The sequence below is a fragment of the Mobula birostris genome, chromosome 16 (genome assembly GCF_030028105.1).
Source record: "Mobula birostris isolate sMobBir1 chromosome 16, sMobBir1.hap1, whole genome shotgun sequence".
Taxonomy (NCBI): domain Eukaryota; kingdom Metazoa; phylum Chordata; class Chondrichthyes; order Myliobatiformes; family Myliobatidae; genus Mobula; species Mobula birostris.
The window spans coordinates 20,556,792-20,572,846 of NC_092385.1; the positions used below are offsets into that span (position 1 = coordinate 20,556,792).

Consider the following 16,055-nt stretch of genomic DNA (forward strand, 5'->3'; position numbering starts at 1 on the left):
GAAGAACAAATTCCACATCATGTATCAATGATAATATATTTGACGTGATTCTAATTAATTTGCCTTTATTCTTACATCCTCTTTTTTCCAATCTTATTTCCTTCTTCATTTCCACTCTCAAATTATTGTAAAAATACTCTTGAAATGTATCATATGTCTTGCTTCATTATATCCTCTGCCTCCCCCTTCATATAAGGAACTCTGGTTTTCGTTCTTGTATCTTCCCCTGCTGAGGGAATAGATCAACCTGAAGCACCCCCTTGAAGATTAAATATTGTTTCATCGTTGTTTTCCTGTCAATATTGTTTTAAGCTTTTGCCCTCTTAGTCCAATAAATTTAGTCCTCAGAAATAAAGTTTAGATTGTTCTTTGCTTTTCCACATTTTTAATGTTAACCAAATGAAATGATAAGTATAGGGTGTGATTGACTAAATTAGTTTACTCACCATCAACAGGTCCAGCAACCAAATATATGTTTAAACATTCTCCTGAATATGTTTCAGAAAATCCTCCTCTTTCTTTCCTTTAACTCAAACATTATTCAAATTGATGTTTAACTACTTAAGTCCCCCAGTTCTATTGTTTTTTTTTATCATTCATTCTTCGGGGGTTTTTTTTCTCTCTGTTTTGTGGATGTCTGCAAAGAGTAAGGGTTTCAGATTGTATGCTGTGTACATTCTCTGAAATAAAATTGAGCCATTGAGTTTCAGCACTATACATCATTTTCACATCAGACCAAGGAACTTCAGGAAAGGGAAACCAGAGGTCCATGTAATCATTGGAGGATCAGAGGTGGATAGTCAGTAACTTTAACTCCTTGGGTGTCACTGTCTCAGAGGACCTGTCTACAACAGCGGCTCTACTTCCTCAGGAGTCTGTGGAGATTCGGCATGTCATCAAAAACTTTGGCAAACTGCTGAAGATGTGAGGTGGAAAGTGAGCTGACTGTCTGTTACGACCTGGTGTGGGAACACTAATGCCTTTGGGAGGAAGATCCTTCAAATGGCAGTGGATTTGGCTCAGTACATCATGAGTAAAAACCCTCCAAACCATTGAGCGCTTCTGCATGATACATTGCCGTAGAAAAGCAGCATCCATCATCAAAGATCCTCAGCACCCAGGCCATGCTCTTTTCTCTCTGCTGCCATCAGGTAGAAGGTACAGGTGCCTCAGGACTTGCACCACCAGATTCAAGAACAGTTACTACCCCTCAACCATCAGGCTCTTGAACAAAAGGGGATAACCACACTCATTTAAGGACTCTTTTGATCTTATTTCATGCTCATTATTTATTGCTATTTATTTATTATCTGCATTTGCACCGTTTGTTTACAGTTACTGTTCTATAGATTTGCTAAGTATGCCCGCAGAACAAGAATCTCAGGGTTGTATGTAGTGATGTGCACATACTCTGATAATAAGTTTTACTTTGAACTTTAAAGTTTCCCTGCAGATATGTTTCTTATTGCTAAGAAAATGGATTCCGTCCTTGGCCCTCAAAGATGACCTCTCTTTCCATCACTATTGCCACTGTGTCTCATTTTTTTTTCCCTTCCCAATATTTTTCAACACATTGGATCTCTGAATATTAAAATGCATGTCATTTTAAGGCATGCAGCATTACTTAATTGTGAGTAGACAACATTCCAAACATAGCTTAGTCAGTATCGAGATGTGATAGAATTTCTGTTAGGCTGTTTTCTCGTTTAATCTGCCATAGTTTGAATCATAATTCAACAATGGGACTTGGTAAAGTTAATACTTTAATGGTTTGAAGTAATGTTTATTGGACATTTTTTAAATTATTTATTAGTGAACCTTTAACTGTTTTGTTTTAATTGCTCAACGACAGTGTTGTATCCTTTTCAGTGAAATATGATCTGAATGACCCCAGGAAGCAATACAAACTGGACATCCTCAACAACGTCACCACAAGCCTGGTGTTTGTAATCGTTATTGTGAACATCTTCATTACAGCATTTGGAGTGCAGAGACCTTATAACCCGGGAAATCCGCAGTCTGTTTAGCAACTGCAAAGTAAGTTACACAGATCAAGGACAAAGCCTGTACTGGGAGCCTTTATAAAGTAATTGTTGTAAATTGACTAAGAAATATTCAGTGAATATGTACAAAAATCCACTTGAGTGCCTCCTGAATATCTTTTGTACTGTAGTAACTAAATATGTGCTTTCATTACTTATTTTAAAAAGTTAGAACATCCAACTTGTATGATATTTACATAAAATGCTTTTGGCTTGGTGAGGGTTGAAAGCACAGGCTACAAAATAAACCTCACATACCTTACTGTCAAACACGTTTAGATGTAAGATGATGAAACTTTTTGTATAATCATTTGTAATCAGCTTACAGCAAGAAAAATCAAATTGTAGCTAAAATTCTTCCTTGCTCTTGTCAGCAAAAGCAGAATTCATTTGAAAGGATTTTACTCAAGTCAGTCAGAAACAAGCTCACAGGCACGTGGGAGTTTCCTCATTCTCCCTACCCTACAAATACTCCAACTTAGACTGAGTTACCAGAAGGGAAGAACTGAGGATGCCAAAGTTATAAAAACACAGAAATTAGGCTCACCTGCACTCATTTTTTAGACTTATCCTCTGCAAGCAATCAAGGTGATTTTGTACACATCTTGCTACAAATATGCGTATTGATCCAAACAGTTCTCTGTACTGGTTGCTCATTGGCAGAGAATAAATTCAGATTGTAATTCACACAGATAATGTTTTGCTCTGCAACTTCATTTTCCAAGTTTGTAAATGCTGATTAACTGGACTCTGACAACTAGCACTTGTTCCTCAGTCAGACTTTATTTACAACGTTGGTGTATAGGGAGAACAGCATGGCCCCTGTCACCACACTGGTTTGAAGTTTACATAAAGAAATGCTGTTTTTATACAGAAATTGATACAATAGAAACTCTGAATCCCCTCATTTGCATATTTAAGTACCAATCATAATATATATTTCAGGTGCCAAGTACCAATGAAATCTGAGTGTTAAAGTCCAATAACATGAGAATTAGTAAAATAACTGTCTAATAGTAACAGTTATCCTAGAATCTTTCAGTTGCATCTTTATCTTGTCTTGGTATGCTCAGTGATCTTGGATCCCAGGCTTGAACAGGAAGGCTGTATAAGCATTAGGCTTTCAAGGACCATGATCAGCCTGGGTGACTGCACTATGCCTACATACTTGTCTCTGTCCGCTTATCATTTTGACTTGTTGTCTTAGTGAGCCTCAACACAGAGAGAGGCTGTACAAAGTGTCTGCACTCTGTTTGGCTAGCAAACCATTTTAACCCTTGCTTTCCTGCAGTTTCCACGGTACTCTTATCTTTCAACTTTGACTCTGAATATCCAAATACTGCTACTTTGCAGGTTCATTCATGGTTTAAAAACACACTGCTAAGATCTGACTGACCACCTCCTTACATCAGGGTAGGCTACCCAAACTCTTTCCCAAGCCCATTGCTTCTGCTGAAGCACAGACCTTTCTTTGCATTTAACAACTCAGGCACTCATGGTACGTGATCTTGCCCCAGAAGACACACAAATGTCCATCAAAGAACATTCTATTCCTAGACATAATTCAGAAACACAGTATCCTATCTGGACTGCTCTGAAGTAAAACATCTTCAATGGGAGTTGTCCCAGATAATATCTGACTTCTCAAGAAATAACTTACCCCAGGCTGCTCTTTCCATTGAGTTTCAAGGTCACCTTGATTCTCAGCTTCCCTGATTTAGGAGCTTTCCAAATGGTCATGCCTCCTAATTTCCTGCTAGTTGTTCCTTTGGTGAGGTTACATGCGCATGTTGGTCACTGAGGAATGATTTTGTCTCTTGGTCATACTGGCATTGCCTCTCAGGACAGTTATCACTTCAGTCATGCCGTCCTGGGTTCTGGTCTTCCTGCTCCACAAAATTTCTTCATGATGACTACAGCAATAATTGGCACTTATAAAATACATTGATTTACCTCCCTGTTAACTCTTGTGCATTGAACTTATTTACACTTGCTGGGGAGCGTAGCTTCATCCTAGTACCTTTGTGGAAATTGGCCACTGCAAGGTGTGTTCAAGCCTGCTGAATTGGCCTGGATGGCATTGGTCCTGTTTTACCTGTCCATTCCGGAATAAACAATCTATCACTTTTCTAAAGGCTTTTTCTAAACTTTACAGTAATTTTGTGATTCTTTTAGCAGGATGCACTTTTGAACGTTAGCTACTGTATATGCACAGCACCAGCTAAGTGTCTCAAAAAGCTCAGAGGTTGATTTGTAGACAGACATGCCTTTTTTCAGACCACTGACCACAATTTCAACATTTGCTATATTAAGAATTAACCATATCCAGCCACTATTCACAGTAAACCATGTGATTGTCGGCAAGAAATCAGATTTAAGCTTGAAAAATATTCTTTGTGTTTGTCTTTCTGCTTGAGGAAATTGCTCTAATACTGTGTTGTGTCACTAAAACAGGACAACAGTCTGGTTCAATGGCATTCTGTATTTGGTATACTGTACGTGCGAAGCTGGGTTGTTCCAACACTTGAATAAATATATCCACAACCAGTCTGACCTCCCTAAATATCCTTGGAAAGGCTCCATAATAGCAAAACACACTTGTAGATAAAGCACATGACTTAAAATAATCCACTTACTTCACAACTGCTTGAAAGGGCTGTGATCTTTGAATTGTTGTGGGCTTATCGAATTGCTAAAATCCAATTGACTTATAGACAGTAATTTCAGAATATATCCAGTCAAATCAACATCCACACATATTTGGCATTGATGCCAACTTGATCCTTCAAAAGTCACTGAGTCATAGAGAGGTACAGCACAGAAACAGGCCCTTTGGCCCATTAGTCCATGCTGAACCATTTAACCTGCCTACTCCCATTGACCTGCACTGGGACCATAGCCCTCCATACCCCTATCATCCACGTACCTATCCAAACTCCTCTTAAATGTTGAAATTATGCTCGCATGAACCACTTGTGCTGGCAGCTCACTCCATACTCTTATGACCCTATGAGTAAGAAGATTCCCCTCATATCCCCCTTAAACTTCTCACCTTTCACTCTTAGCCCATGACCTCTAGTTGTAGTCCCACCCAACCTCAGTGGAATAAGCCTGCTTGTACTTACCCTATCTATACCCCTCTTAAATTTTTATAACTGTATCAAATCTCCTCTCAATCTTCTACTTTCTAAAGAATACAGTCCTAACCTATTCAATCTTTCTTTATAACTCAGATCCTCCAGACCCAGCAACATGCTGTGAATTTCCTCTGTACTCTTTCAATTTTGTTTTCACCTTTCCTGTAGATAGGTGACCAAAACTGCACACAATACTCGAAATTAGGCCTCAGCAACGTCTTATACAACTTCAACATAACATCCCATTTTCTGTACTCAATATAATGATTTATAAAGGCCAGTGTACCAAAAGCTTTCTTTACAACCCTATCTACCTGTGACACCATGTTCAACAAATTATGTAGCTGTATTCCCAGATTCCTTTGTTCCACCACACTCCTCAGTGTCCTACCATTCACAGTATAGGACCTATCCTGGTTTGTCCTACCAAAGTGTAAAACCTCACACTTGTCTGCATTAAAATCCCATCTGCCATTTTTCCAGCTGATCAGATCCCTCTGCAAGTCATGATAGCTTTCCTCACTGTCCACTACATCCCCAATCTTGGTGTTATCTGCAAATTTGCTGATCCACTTAGTCATGTTATCATTCAGATCATTGATATAGATGACAAACAAAGCACCCAGCACCAATCCCTGTGGCACACCGCTAGTCAAAGGCCTCCAGTCAGAGAGGCAGCCGTCTACTACCACACTCTGACTTCTTCCACAAAGCCAATGTTTAATCCAATTTACTACCTCATCTTAAATGCCTTACTAAGGTCCTTGTAGACAGCATCCACTGCCTTGCCTTCATCCAGTTTCCTGGTAACTTCCTCGAAAACTCTATAAGATTAGTTAGGCATGACTGACCACACATGAAACCATGCTGGCTATCCTTAATCAGTCCATGTCGATCCAAATATTTATATATCCGGTCCCTTAGAATACCTTTCACTAACTTTCCCACAAATAATGGCAGACCTATAGTTTTCTGGTTTCTGTTTAGAGCCTTTTTAAACAGCGGAACAACATTGGCTATCCACCAATCCTCTGGTACCTCTCCTATTGCTAAGGATGTTTTAAACATCTCTGCTCGGGCCCTGGCAATTTCTTCACTTGCCTCCCTTAGGGTCTGAGGGAACACATTGTCAGGCCCTGGCAACTTTTCCAAAACAATGAACATGATTTAACATTCAATTGAATTTTCCTAATATTAATCTACATTGTTGAAGGTTTACAATTGGGTTACAAGTGCATCTACCTCCATACTGAAAATTATTTAAATGCAACAGCCATAACTTTAAATATCAATACATCGTTTAAGTTGCAGTCTTTTAACATGAGATGTTGCATGGCTTCAGTTCAGTCAGAAGTCATCTGGACAAGATCGCAGTGAACAATGCTACCTCAGGTGACATCATCCGGATAGTCCACGTAACTGTTTCTTTCACATCTTCTACATATTCTTTTTATTATAAGTGTGTTTCTAGTACTGTTAGAGCCTGTGGGCTGCAGCTTGAAGATCGATTGAGCCATCTAGCACTTTGCTGTCTCTGAGAAGATTCCAGCTGGGCGAGTGGCCATGAGGCCTGGAAGCTTAGAGACAGAGTGCAAGCTCATGATTGATCCATTTTTTCACCGATCTCGCCAATTAAAGCATCGAGGAAGATTGAGACATCAAGGCGAGCAAGTGGTCAGTGCCATCTGCCAGCCTCTTGCCTGCTGCTGCTGGAGGGAGGTGCCTGTGTGTGTGACAGTCTCTCGCTCGCTGGCTGTTGCCGGAGGGAGGTGCCTGTGTGTGTGACAGTCTCTCGCTCGCTGGCTGTTACCGGAGGGAGGTGCCTGTGTGTGATTCTCATTCTCATTCATATTCTCTCTCTCTCTCTCTATCTCTCTCTATCTATCTATCTATATATATATATATATATATATATCTCTCTCTATCTCTATCTATCTTCTCCCCCCCCCCCCCAGAGGAAGGCCCCTGCGTCCGGGTTGTCTCTCTTTCCCGCTATGCTGTCAGAGGATGTTACCGAAGTTCAGGGTCCGCGATTTAAGGACTTGACCATGGTTCCCTTAGACTCTGTCACTTTTGTCTTTTATATTCTGTGTTTCGCCTGTTCTTTCTTACTGTCAGTTGCATGATTCGTTTGTTGTTTTTGCACGGTGGGGTGTGTTTGGGGCTTGAGGGGTTGATGTTCTTGTTGCTGTTTGCACAGTTTGTTTTTTTTATGTGGAGTGGTTGGGGTTTGATGCTGTGTGCACGTTTTTACTGTATGGGGGAGTTGGTGCTGGTGTTGCTGTCTGTGCTGTTTTGTTGTTTTTTGGCATGGCGGGGTTGATGTTTTTCTTTGAACAGCTTCCAGCGTTTTCTTTGTTTGTGGCTGTCTGGAAAAGATGAATCTCAGAGTTGTATACTGCATGCATTCTTTGATAATAAATGTACCTTGAACCCTGGAGTGAACATAGTTGAGAAATTAGAAAATTGGAGAGGGAAGTAAAAAAATCACTGGTAAAATGGATGGTTAAAGGCTTCTGCAGATAGGCAAAGAAAGGGAAAGATATTGCTGCACATCTTCAATGATGTTGTGGAGTCTAAATTATCCACTCAGATTCTGCAGTTTTTGTTAATTTTCAGGATGCAACTGTCAATGACTTTTCCAGCATTTACTGCTCAGCTGTGAGGTGATGAGGGACCCATGTGGTGCAGTAAGTTCAAAATGATGTTTGGCACAGATTTACAAGACGATTTTTTAAAAAATTAACTAATGTACTGCCTTCCAAATGTCAGCCCTGTCATTTGCAGTAATCCCATCAACAGTGCAGTTGACTGATAGAAAGTTCCTTTGTACTCCCTGAGAATTGAGGCTTCCTTTCAAAATGCATGGCTCCTGCCACATCATTTGTCTGAACCGCAGCAGTGAAAACACTTTTTTTATTTCTTGGTGTCCAGAAATGGATAGAAAAGGATTACAGGGATATGGGCCAAACATGGCCTAATTCCCTTAGAGGAGCATTTTGGACAGCATGGACAAGATGGACCAAAGGGCATTTTTCCACGTTCTGGCTCTAAACTGAACCCTAGAAATTAATGGTGTATTTGGAATAATGAAGGCATTTCCACTCATTAGGGGATTATTTGAATACACTGGACAACAAGAGTTTTGCTTCCAGAATACTTTTGGGTGTATCTTATGGATTTTGGACTGCTGATCATGAAAATCACCCTGAAGCTACCCAATCTTTCACCACTTTTTGAAGTTTTCCAGACTTGATATTCAAAATTCAAATCAAAGTAACTGAAGCCAAGGTTAAGGAGGGCGTTTTTGTTGGTCCACAAATCAAACAGGTCATCAATGACAGGAAATTAGCAGAACTTCTAGCTGGACCAGAGAAAATTGCATGATGGCATTCGAGGATGTTGTTGAAAATTTTCTTGGCAGCTACAGAGCACCAAACTACTTGTAGCTGGTTCACAACTTGCTTCAAGCATACAAAACCATGAAGTGCATCATGCCACTAAAGATTAATTTACTGCATTCCCATTTAGACTTATTCCCTATGAATCTTGGCGCTGTCAGTGTCGAGCAGGGTGAAAAGTTTCGTCAGAATATTGTGGTCATGGAGAAATGGTATCAGGGCCACAGGAATCCATAAATGCTGGCTGATTATTGTTGGACCCTTAAGCAGGAAGCCTCTGACACGGAGTATAAACAGAAATCATCAATGAAACATTTTTAGCTTCGTTGAACTATTGCAAAGTGTCAGCACTGTAATGCAATTAAATGCATTATATTCAATACAAATTAACTTCTTATTTCTCCAAACTCCTACATGATACAAGTAGTCTGAATTTATACTTGTGTTCAGCTTCAAGTGGACTATCTTAAACTAAAATAAAATTCTGAGGAAGTAACACTTCTGGAAAAAATGTGTTGTCCAGTGTTATTGAGAGGATGATTGGGTATTAAATTGACTATGTCTTGAATAAATGCTTTATAATTGGACTTGGTGGGATAAATTGCCTGTCTCCATGCCGTATGATTTCATAATACCATAACTGTGTGTTTCTGTGGAAACGAGTACAGAGTTAGTGCGGTGAAGTGGTGTTGAATGTTGAAAGATCAGCATGATCTTATTGAAAAGCAGACCAGGCACAAGAGGCTGAAAGGCCTGCTGCTGTTTCTTATATGTGCATGTTCTCAATGAAACTAGTTTTCTGCTCAATGCAAATGAAAATAACAACATAATCACTAATTGTGGAATTAACCAGTCTAATCGGCATTTGCATTTGCTCTTTTCCATTTTTTTCTAGCTGATGATGAAACACCAGGGATGACAAAAGGGAATGGACATCGCATGCATCCTGAGCAGTGTCAGACTAAGAAGAAAAGAGCCTTTTCACAAAATCACTCCAAGCATGGGATAAAATAAATATATCTGCTTGTGAAAAAATCTTAATAATTACTTTAAAGGTACAGAAACTTATTTAGTTTTATAAAATGCAGCTCTCTATCATTTCTGTCAGTTAATTTGAAGAATAACATTGGACGTCACTGAAAAAGCTGGCCAGTGTAAGTTAAGCAAAAATATTCTTTTTATAATTTATGATCAGGAGCATCTGCACCTTATAAAATAAATGTTATTTTAAGTGATCAGACTTAAGAAATTGGTAATAAGTTAAATGACAAGAAAATATCAAGAGTGATCCACTCAGCCCCTAAACCTATACTATCACTCAATAAGATCAAGCCTAATCTACAAAAGACTTCAAACACCACCGCCCACCCCCCGCCACATTTCAATGTTGGTTCCACATAGCCCTGAATTCTCTGATCCTTAATTGTGCCTACACAATATTTTGGTGCAGAGAATTCCAGAGATGCGCCATTCTTTGAGAGGAGAAATTCCAGTGGACTTCAACTTTAAATATCTTCTGCCTTATCTTGTGGCTCTGCCTTCTCATTTGAGCCTTTCTTTTTAGCTGCAAACTCTGCTTGGCAAGCCCCTTTAGGTTCTTACATATTTCAGCAGGCTGATCCTTCATTCTTCTGAACTCCAGGTTTGAGGCAGGACAGTCCTCTTGTCACATAAGTGAATCTCTGCTGGACCACCTCCAGTGGTAATATATCACTTCTTAAATAGGGAAGCAGAACTGTACACAGAATTCCAGGTGCAGTTCACCAACACACTGAACATTGGTACTTCTCTCTTATTAAATTCCAACCCCCAATAATGAAGGACAAATTTGCCATTTAATAACATGCTGTTAACTTTCTGTACCTCATGCACAAGCACGCAATTGCAGTCTCTCTCTACTTAAATAGTAGTCTGCTTTATGATTCCTTTTACTGATGTGGGTGACTTCACATTTTCTTACCATAACCTCCATTTTTACCACTCACTTAACCATGTTGCAAAGTGAAAATATCCTCATTGCAAATATGCCCTCTTACCTACTTAGGTGTCATCAGCAACCATCAACCTTTGATAGTTTACACTCTGCTTCCTCCTGTAGGCCATTAATAAATCATGCACTCTTTAATGATACTGTCATCCTCTGATTTAAATCTCTTGGGCTAATCAGAAGAGACTGGGAAGAAATGCTGACCATTCGGCATCTAATGTCCTCACATGTCGTTCTTTGGCATAGACTGTGGTTGTGAACTGGAGATTGCCACTTTCATACACTCTTCACTAACAGCTCCAAATTCCTGTGTTGTTGTAGGCTCCCCTCTATCCACTCAGTAGGTCCTCACCCCCCCCCCCCGACTCCCACTCTCCTCCAACCGGACATGTGCCCCCAACCCCATCTTCCAGACTCCCTCGATTTAGTTTGTAGACGATAACACCATAATGGGCCGTTTTGCAAGTAACAATGAGTTGGAGTACAGAAAGGAAATAGAGAGCTAGTAACATAATGTCATGACAAGAACCTTTTCCTCAGGGTAACAAAACAAAGCAGCTGGTCATTGATTGCAGTAAGGGGTGGCGGGAGTACACATGTTCCTGTCTGCATCAGTGGTGCTGAAGTTGAGATGGTTGAGAGGTTTAAGTTCCTAGGAGTGAACATCTGTCTTTGTCTTTGTCTAACTATGTAGGCACCATTGTCAAGAAAGCTCACCAATGCCTCTACTTCCTCAGGAGGCAAAAGAAATTTGGCATGTTCCCATCAACCCTCTTCAATTTTTATCAGAACACCAGAGAAAGCATCCGGTCTGGATGCATAATAGTTCAGTAAACCAACTGCTCTGCCAGTGACTGCAGAGTTGTAGCGTTAGAGCCACAGCTCAACACATCACAATAACTAGCTTCCCCTCCATCAACTCTATCTGTACTTCTCGTTGCCTCTGTAAAACAGTCAACATAATCAAAGACCCCATCCACCCTGGAGATTCTGTCTTCTCTTCCTCCTATTGGGCAGAAGATACAAAGCCTGAAAGTACATACCACCAGGCTCCAAGGCACCTTCTGCCCCACTGTTATATGATTATTGAATAGTTCCTCGGTACAGTAAGATTAACCCTTGATTTCACAGTCTACCTCACCAGGACTTTTCCCCTTGTTGTGTACCTGCACTGCACTTTCTCTGTAGCTGCTATGCTTTATTTTGCATTCTGTTACTGTTTTACTTGTCCTACCACAATGCACTGTGTAATGATCTGTGCAAACAGTCTGCGAGACAAGCTTTTCATTGTACTTCCATATATGTGACAACAATAATAATAACAAACTAACCCCAGTATGCATACACTTACTGGATCTGTGAGGTTCTCCAGTCTCCCTCTCTCTGCTCACCAGGCCTGTGCCTCTCCACCCTCTCAGATTCTCTTTGTCTGGTTTGATATATCAGTAGATTGTTTCAAAAGGTAACAGGATACAAACATAGAGGATAGCTTTCACAATATCAAACATTTTAAATGGGGTGTTTTTACCAGCCATGTTATTTTTGTAATTGAGATAACCAGTGGATATATTTTCAGTAATTATTACTTCTCATGTCCCCTCTAAAGAACTTGCAATATTCTTGATGTACTTCTGCTTTTCTGTCATTCTCAGTCATATAAGTGGTCTCAATCACTGAATTTCCCTTTCTTTTCCTCCTCTTTAAATTTAGTTTATACTTTGCTCAGCCTCCTCAGTGGAAGTTCTTTTCATATCAAAATGCATCCTTTTTTTTTACATCCTGTCTCATTTTAATTTTGATGTTTAAAGTTACCTTGCCTTTCACCATTATCTGTGCATTATAATCTTTCATAATGATGAGCAGCTTTGTGCATGGCGTCTTAGTTGTTTCCTTTGTGTCTCCCTCATTTCTCAACACCGGCCAGTCTATGAGCCCACGATTGTGATTCTGTTAACATGACGCCTCTGCTGTTAACGTGGCATATCTCCGGGATAGGCATTCAACCTTGGTGTATCATGTAGGAGGCTCTGTGCATTTTTCCTCCACTTCCCAGTTTTGGTTCCATTAATTTTGAAAGTGAAGTACAAATGACATGACACAAGTGACTTAACATGAACTTCTGCCTCTCAGAATTTGAGATAGTTGGCAATAAATTATGAATAAACTAAAAACAATTGAACAAAATAATTTGCTCACTTTGGCAGATAAAGTACTTAAATATGTTTAAAATTTTACGTTAAAAAATATGCATAAACTGCAGTAAATTTCAGTAACATTTATACATTGAAGATAGTATTCACCTTATGACTTTTATTTTCTATTTGGCCATTTCAGTTATTTTTTTATGTTTCTTGTGATACCACACATCCCCTGAGCCTCATTGCAAGAAAACCCTGAATTCCACAGCTCCATGAGAATTCAGAGCAGGTTAATCCACTCAGGATTAACTTCACCTTGTCATTAAGATCATGTGTGTTGTAAAAGATTATTTAACAGCTGCATATCTTGCATTATCTAGTTCTGTTACTGGCCCAGATCAATTGCCTTCAGCATGTGCAGAAGCTATCATCCAGCTAATTGTTTGAAAAGATGCTGAAATAGGTACACTTGGAAATCTGTAATAAATCCAGATTGATGTTCTCAATCTAAAAGGTTGCCTGATTGGACAGGAACAGAACAAATAAAGAGATTTGATGTAACTGTCAGCTGTGACTTGTACTTCAAAATGAAGATCACAGCACTGTAAAGGATGGCTTCATTTACTTCATTTGTAGTTTGAAACAGATTACAAAATGTGCATTTTTGAACAAAGAGCTGATTTATATACTGCTGCCTTTCATTTCAGGTTTTACGTGTAAAACTGAACAATGGATTTTAAATCAATTTACAGTATTTCAGCTTGATATTTTATGATATCTTATATCAGTATGTACTATTTATGTTGTTCATATGCCCAGTGTATGCTTAGACAACTTCGCTGTTTATAAACAATTTTAGATGTATTTCTTTTTGGGTAATTATATATAAATGCTTCAATATTTTTCTTTAAAAAAACTGGATTTACAAAACAACATACGCTTTAAGATATTGAGTACTGCGGACTTGGATAGCACTAAAGAGGGACTATGCATTAGTAAAGGATTGATGAACATGTGCCTGCTACAGTACTACTCTGGGAACTAATTTCATAGAATAGTTATGTGGCCCTTAAAGAGTATTTCACAAGCTGAAGAGGGTATTTCATCAGCAAGTGATTTCTTAAACTACAGATTCTATAATTATATTTGACACTCGCAGATTCCACTCTTCCTCTTACCAGACTAAAAAATGGGAAATGTAAGTACATGATTTCACTTCTAACAAGTAAAGCACAACCACACAGAAACTTCCGGCCTTCCAAGATTGGATGTGCACTGTCACTGTGTGTCTGAAACAGGATGTTAAACAAAGCAGATTGTTTTGTTCAGATAAGGCACCACAAATTTCTTGTATATCGCAGTAATAATCAATTAATACTGCGAGTGTTTGAATGTAGGATATTTCTAAACAGAAACAAAAAATACACATATATAAAGTCATTTTGATATTACCTCATTATGGGCAATAATGAACTGGCAGTTTCTATTGTACTCCACCTCATTTTCTTATTCGTTGAAGTCAATTGAAAACAAGTTTGAGAAAGGGCAATCAGACTTAACAATACCAGAGCATGGATTTTTATACTACTGCCGGATTCATAATTCCAGTCACCTTCTCCTGCATTCCATTCAATTTTGTCACATGCTACAGTTCCAGTCAGATGCATTCATATTCTGCAGACGTTGCTTCCGCAGGATAGAATGTTGAGTTATAGTTGCATTTTTAAACTATCCAGTTTAACTTTTCAAGGAATAATTAACTAACAAAGATGAAGCTTAAAAACCATAAGTATTAAAATGGTATTGTAGATCCAATGTCGATCTACACCAGATACATATATTCAAATTCCCTTGATGAAGAAATTTATCTCTAGTGATCAAAACTGAACATATGATATTTGGTTTCCATACATTCGATTCTGTTCACTTCATTGACCTGAACTGGAATTAAGTTTGTGGGAATAAGTACAGCAGGTAAATTATATTCTTCTACTTGTTCAGCACTAGTGACCAAAGGCAAATTTTGTCCCTTTTTTTTTCCAAGTTCAGCTCTACCTGACTGTACAAGTGTATTTGTTTTTAAATGTTGCACTTCATAATTAACATATGTTCTTTAATAAAAACGCATTTCTTATTGTATCTCTGGCCATATCAACCTGTTTGTTTTTGTTTGACTGTGGGTAATGATTTTTGTCATGCAGTATTTATTTAGCATTGAGCAACACCGATGCGTCAAGAACATGTGGGGAATAGAAGGATGGCATTTTAATGTGTGCATTTGTTCACTGTCAATCCCCTTACACCATGTGATTTCCCAGGGAATGATTCTCCTGCCTCACTTTATGATAAATCAAAGAACATTTCTTCCCCTACCTTACATTTGACAATACTTACTACTACCTAGATGCCTCCATCAGCAATAATCTTTCAACAGTTTTGACATAGTAATTTTCCATGCAATTATTTTAAAAGGCATTTGATAGAATGCCTTATTATAGTTCACCAAAAATGAAGTCCTTGAAGTAAAGGGATAGCATTTGTATCAATATAAGATTGCATGTGGAGAGAATGTTATCCGACCACCGAGCATATCTTTCCCTCCCCCCCCCCCAACTTTTTGCTTTCCTCAGGGATTGCTCCCTACGCGACTCCCTTATCCATACATCCCTCCCCACTGATCTCCCTCCTGGCACTTATCCTTGCAAGCGGACCAAGTGCTACACCTGCCCCTAAACCTACTCCCTCACTACCATTCAGGGCCCTAAACAGTCCTTCCAGGTGAGGTGAAACTTCACCTGTGAGTCTATTGGGATCATGTACTGTGTCCAGTGCTCTGGGTGTGGCCTCCTGATTATCAGTGAGACCTGACATAGATTGAGTAACTGCTTTGCTGAGCACCTATGCTCCCTCTGCCAGAAAAAGCGGTATCTCCCAGTGCCACCCATTTTAATTCCACTTCCCACTCCCATTCTGATATGTCAATCTGTGGCCTCTTCAACTGTCGCGATGAGGCCACACTCAGGTTGGAGGAACAACACCTCATATTCTGTCCGGGTAGCCTCCAACCTGATGGCATGAGCACCAATTTCTTGAACCTCTGGTAATGCTTTTCCTTTCACAATTCCCCATCCCCTTTTCCCTCTCTCACCTTATTCCTTGCCTGCCTGTCGCCTCCCTTTTCTTTCTTCCATGGCTTTCTGTGCTCTCCTATCAGATTCCTCCTTCTCCCAGTCCTATATCTCTTTCACCAATCAACTTCCCAGCTCTTTACTTCATCCCTCCTGGTTTCACCTATCACCTTGTGTTTCTCTCTCCCCTCCCCTACATTTTAAACCTACTCCTCGTCATTT

At 39.4% G+C, this 16,055-nt stretch overlaps 1 protein-coding gene across 1 annotated transcript in view; it reads left to right on the top strand.

Annotated features, from left to right (window-relative positions):
* LOC140211030 (ninjurin-1-like) overlaps positions 1–14,838 on the top strand; it is a 52,342-nt gene extending 37,504 nt beyond the window's left edge. The window contains 2 exon segments of the mRNA XM_072280387.1: positions 1,870–2,037; positions 9,476–14,838. Of these exon segments, the coding sequence (XP_072136488.1) occupies positions 1,870–2,027 (158 nt within the window). The 3' untranslated portion in view covers positions 2,028–2,037; positions 9,476–14,838.
* The last annotated feature ends 1,217 nt before the right edge of the window (positions 14,839–16,055 follow it).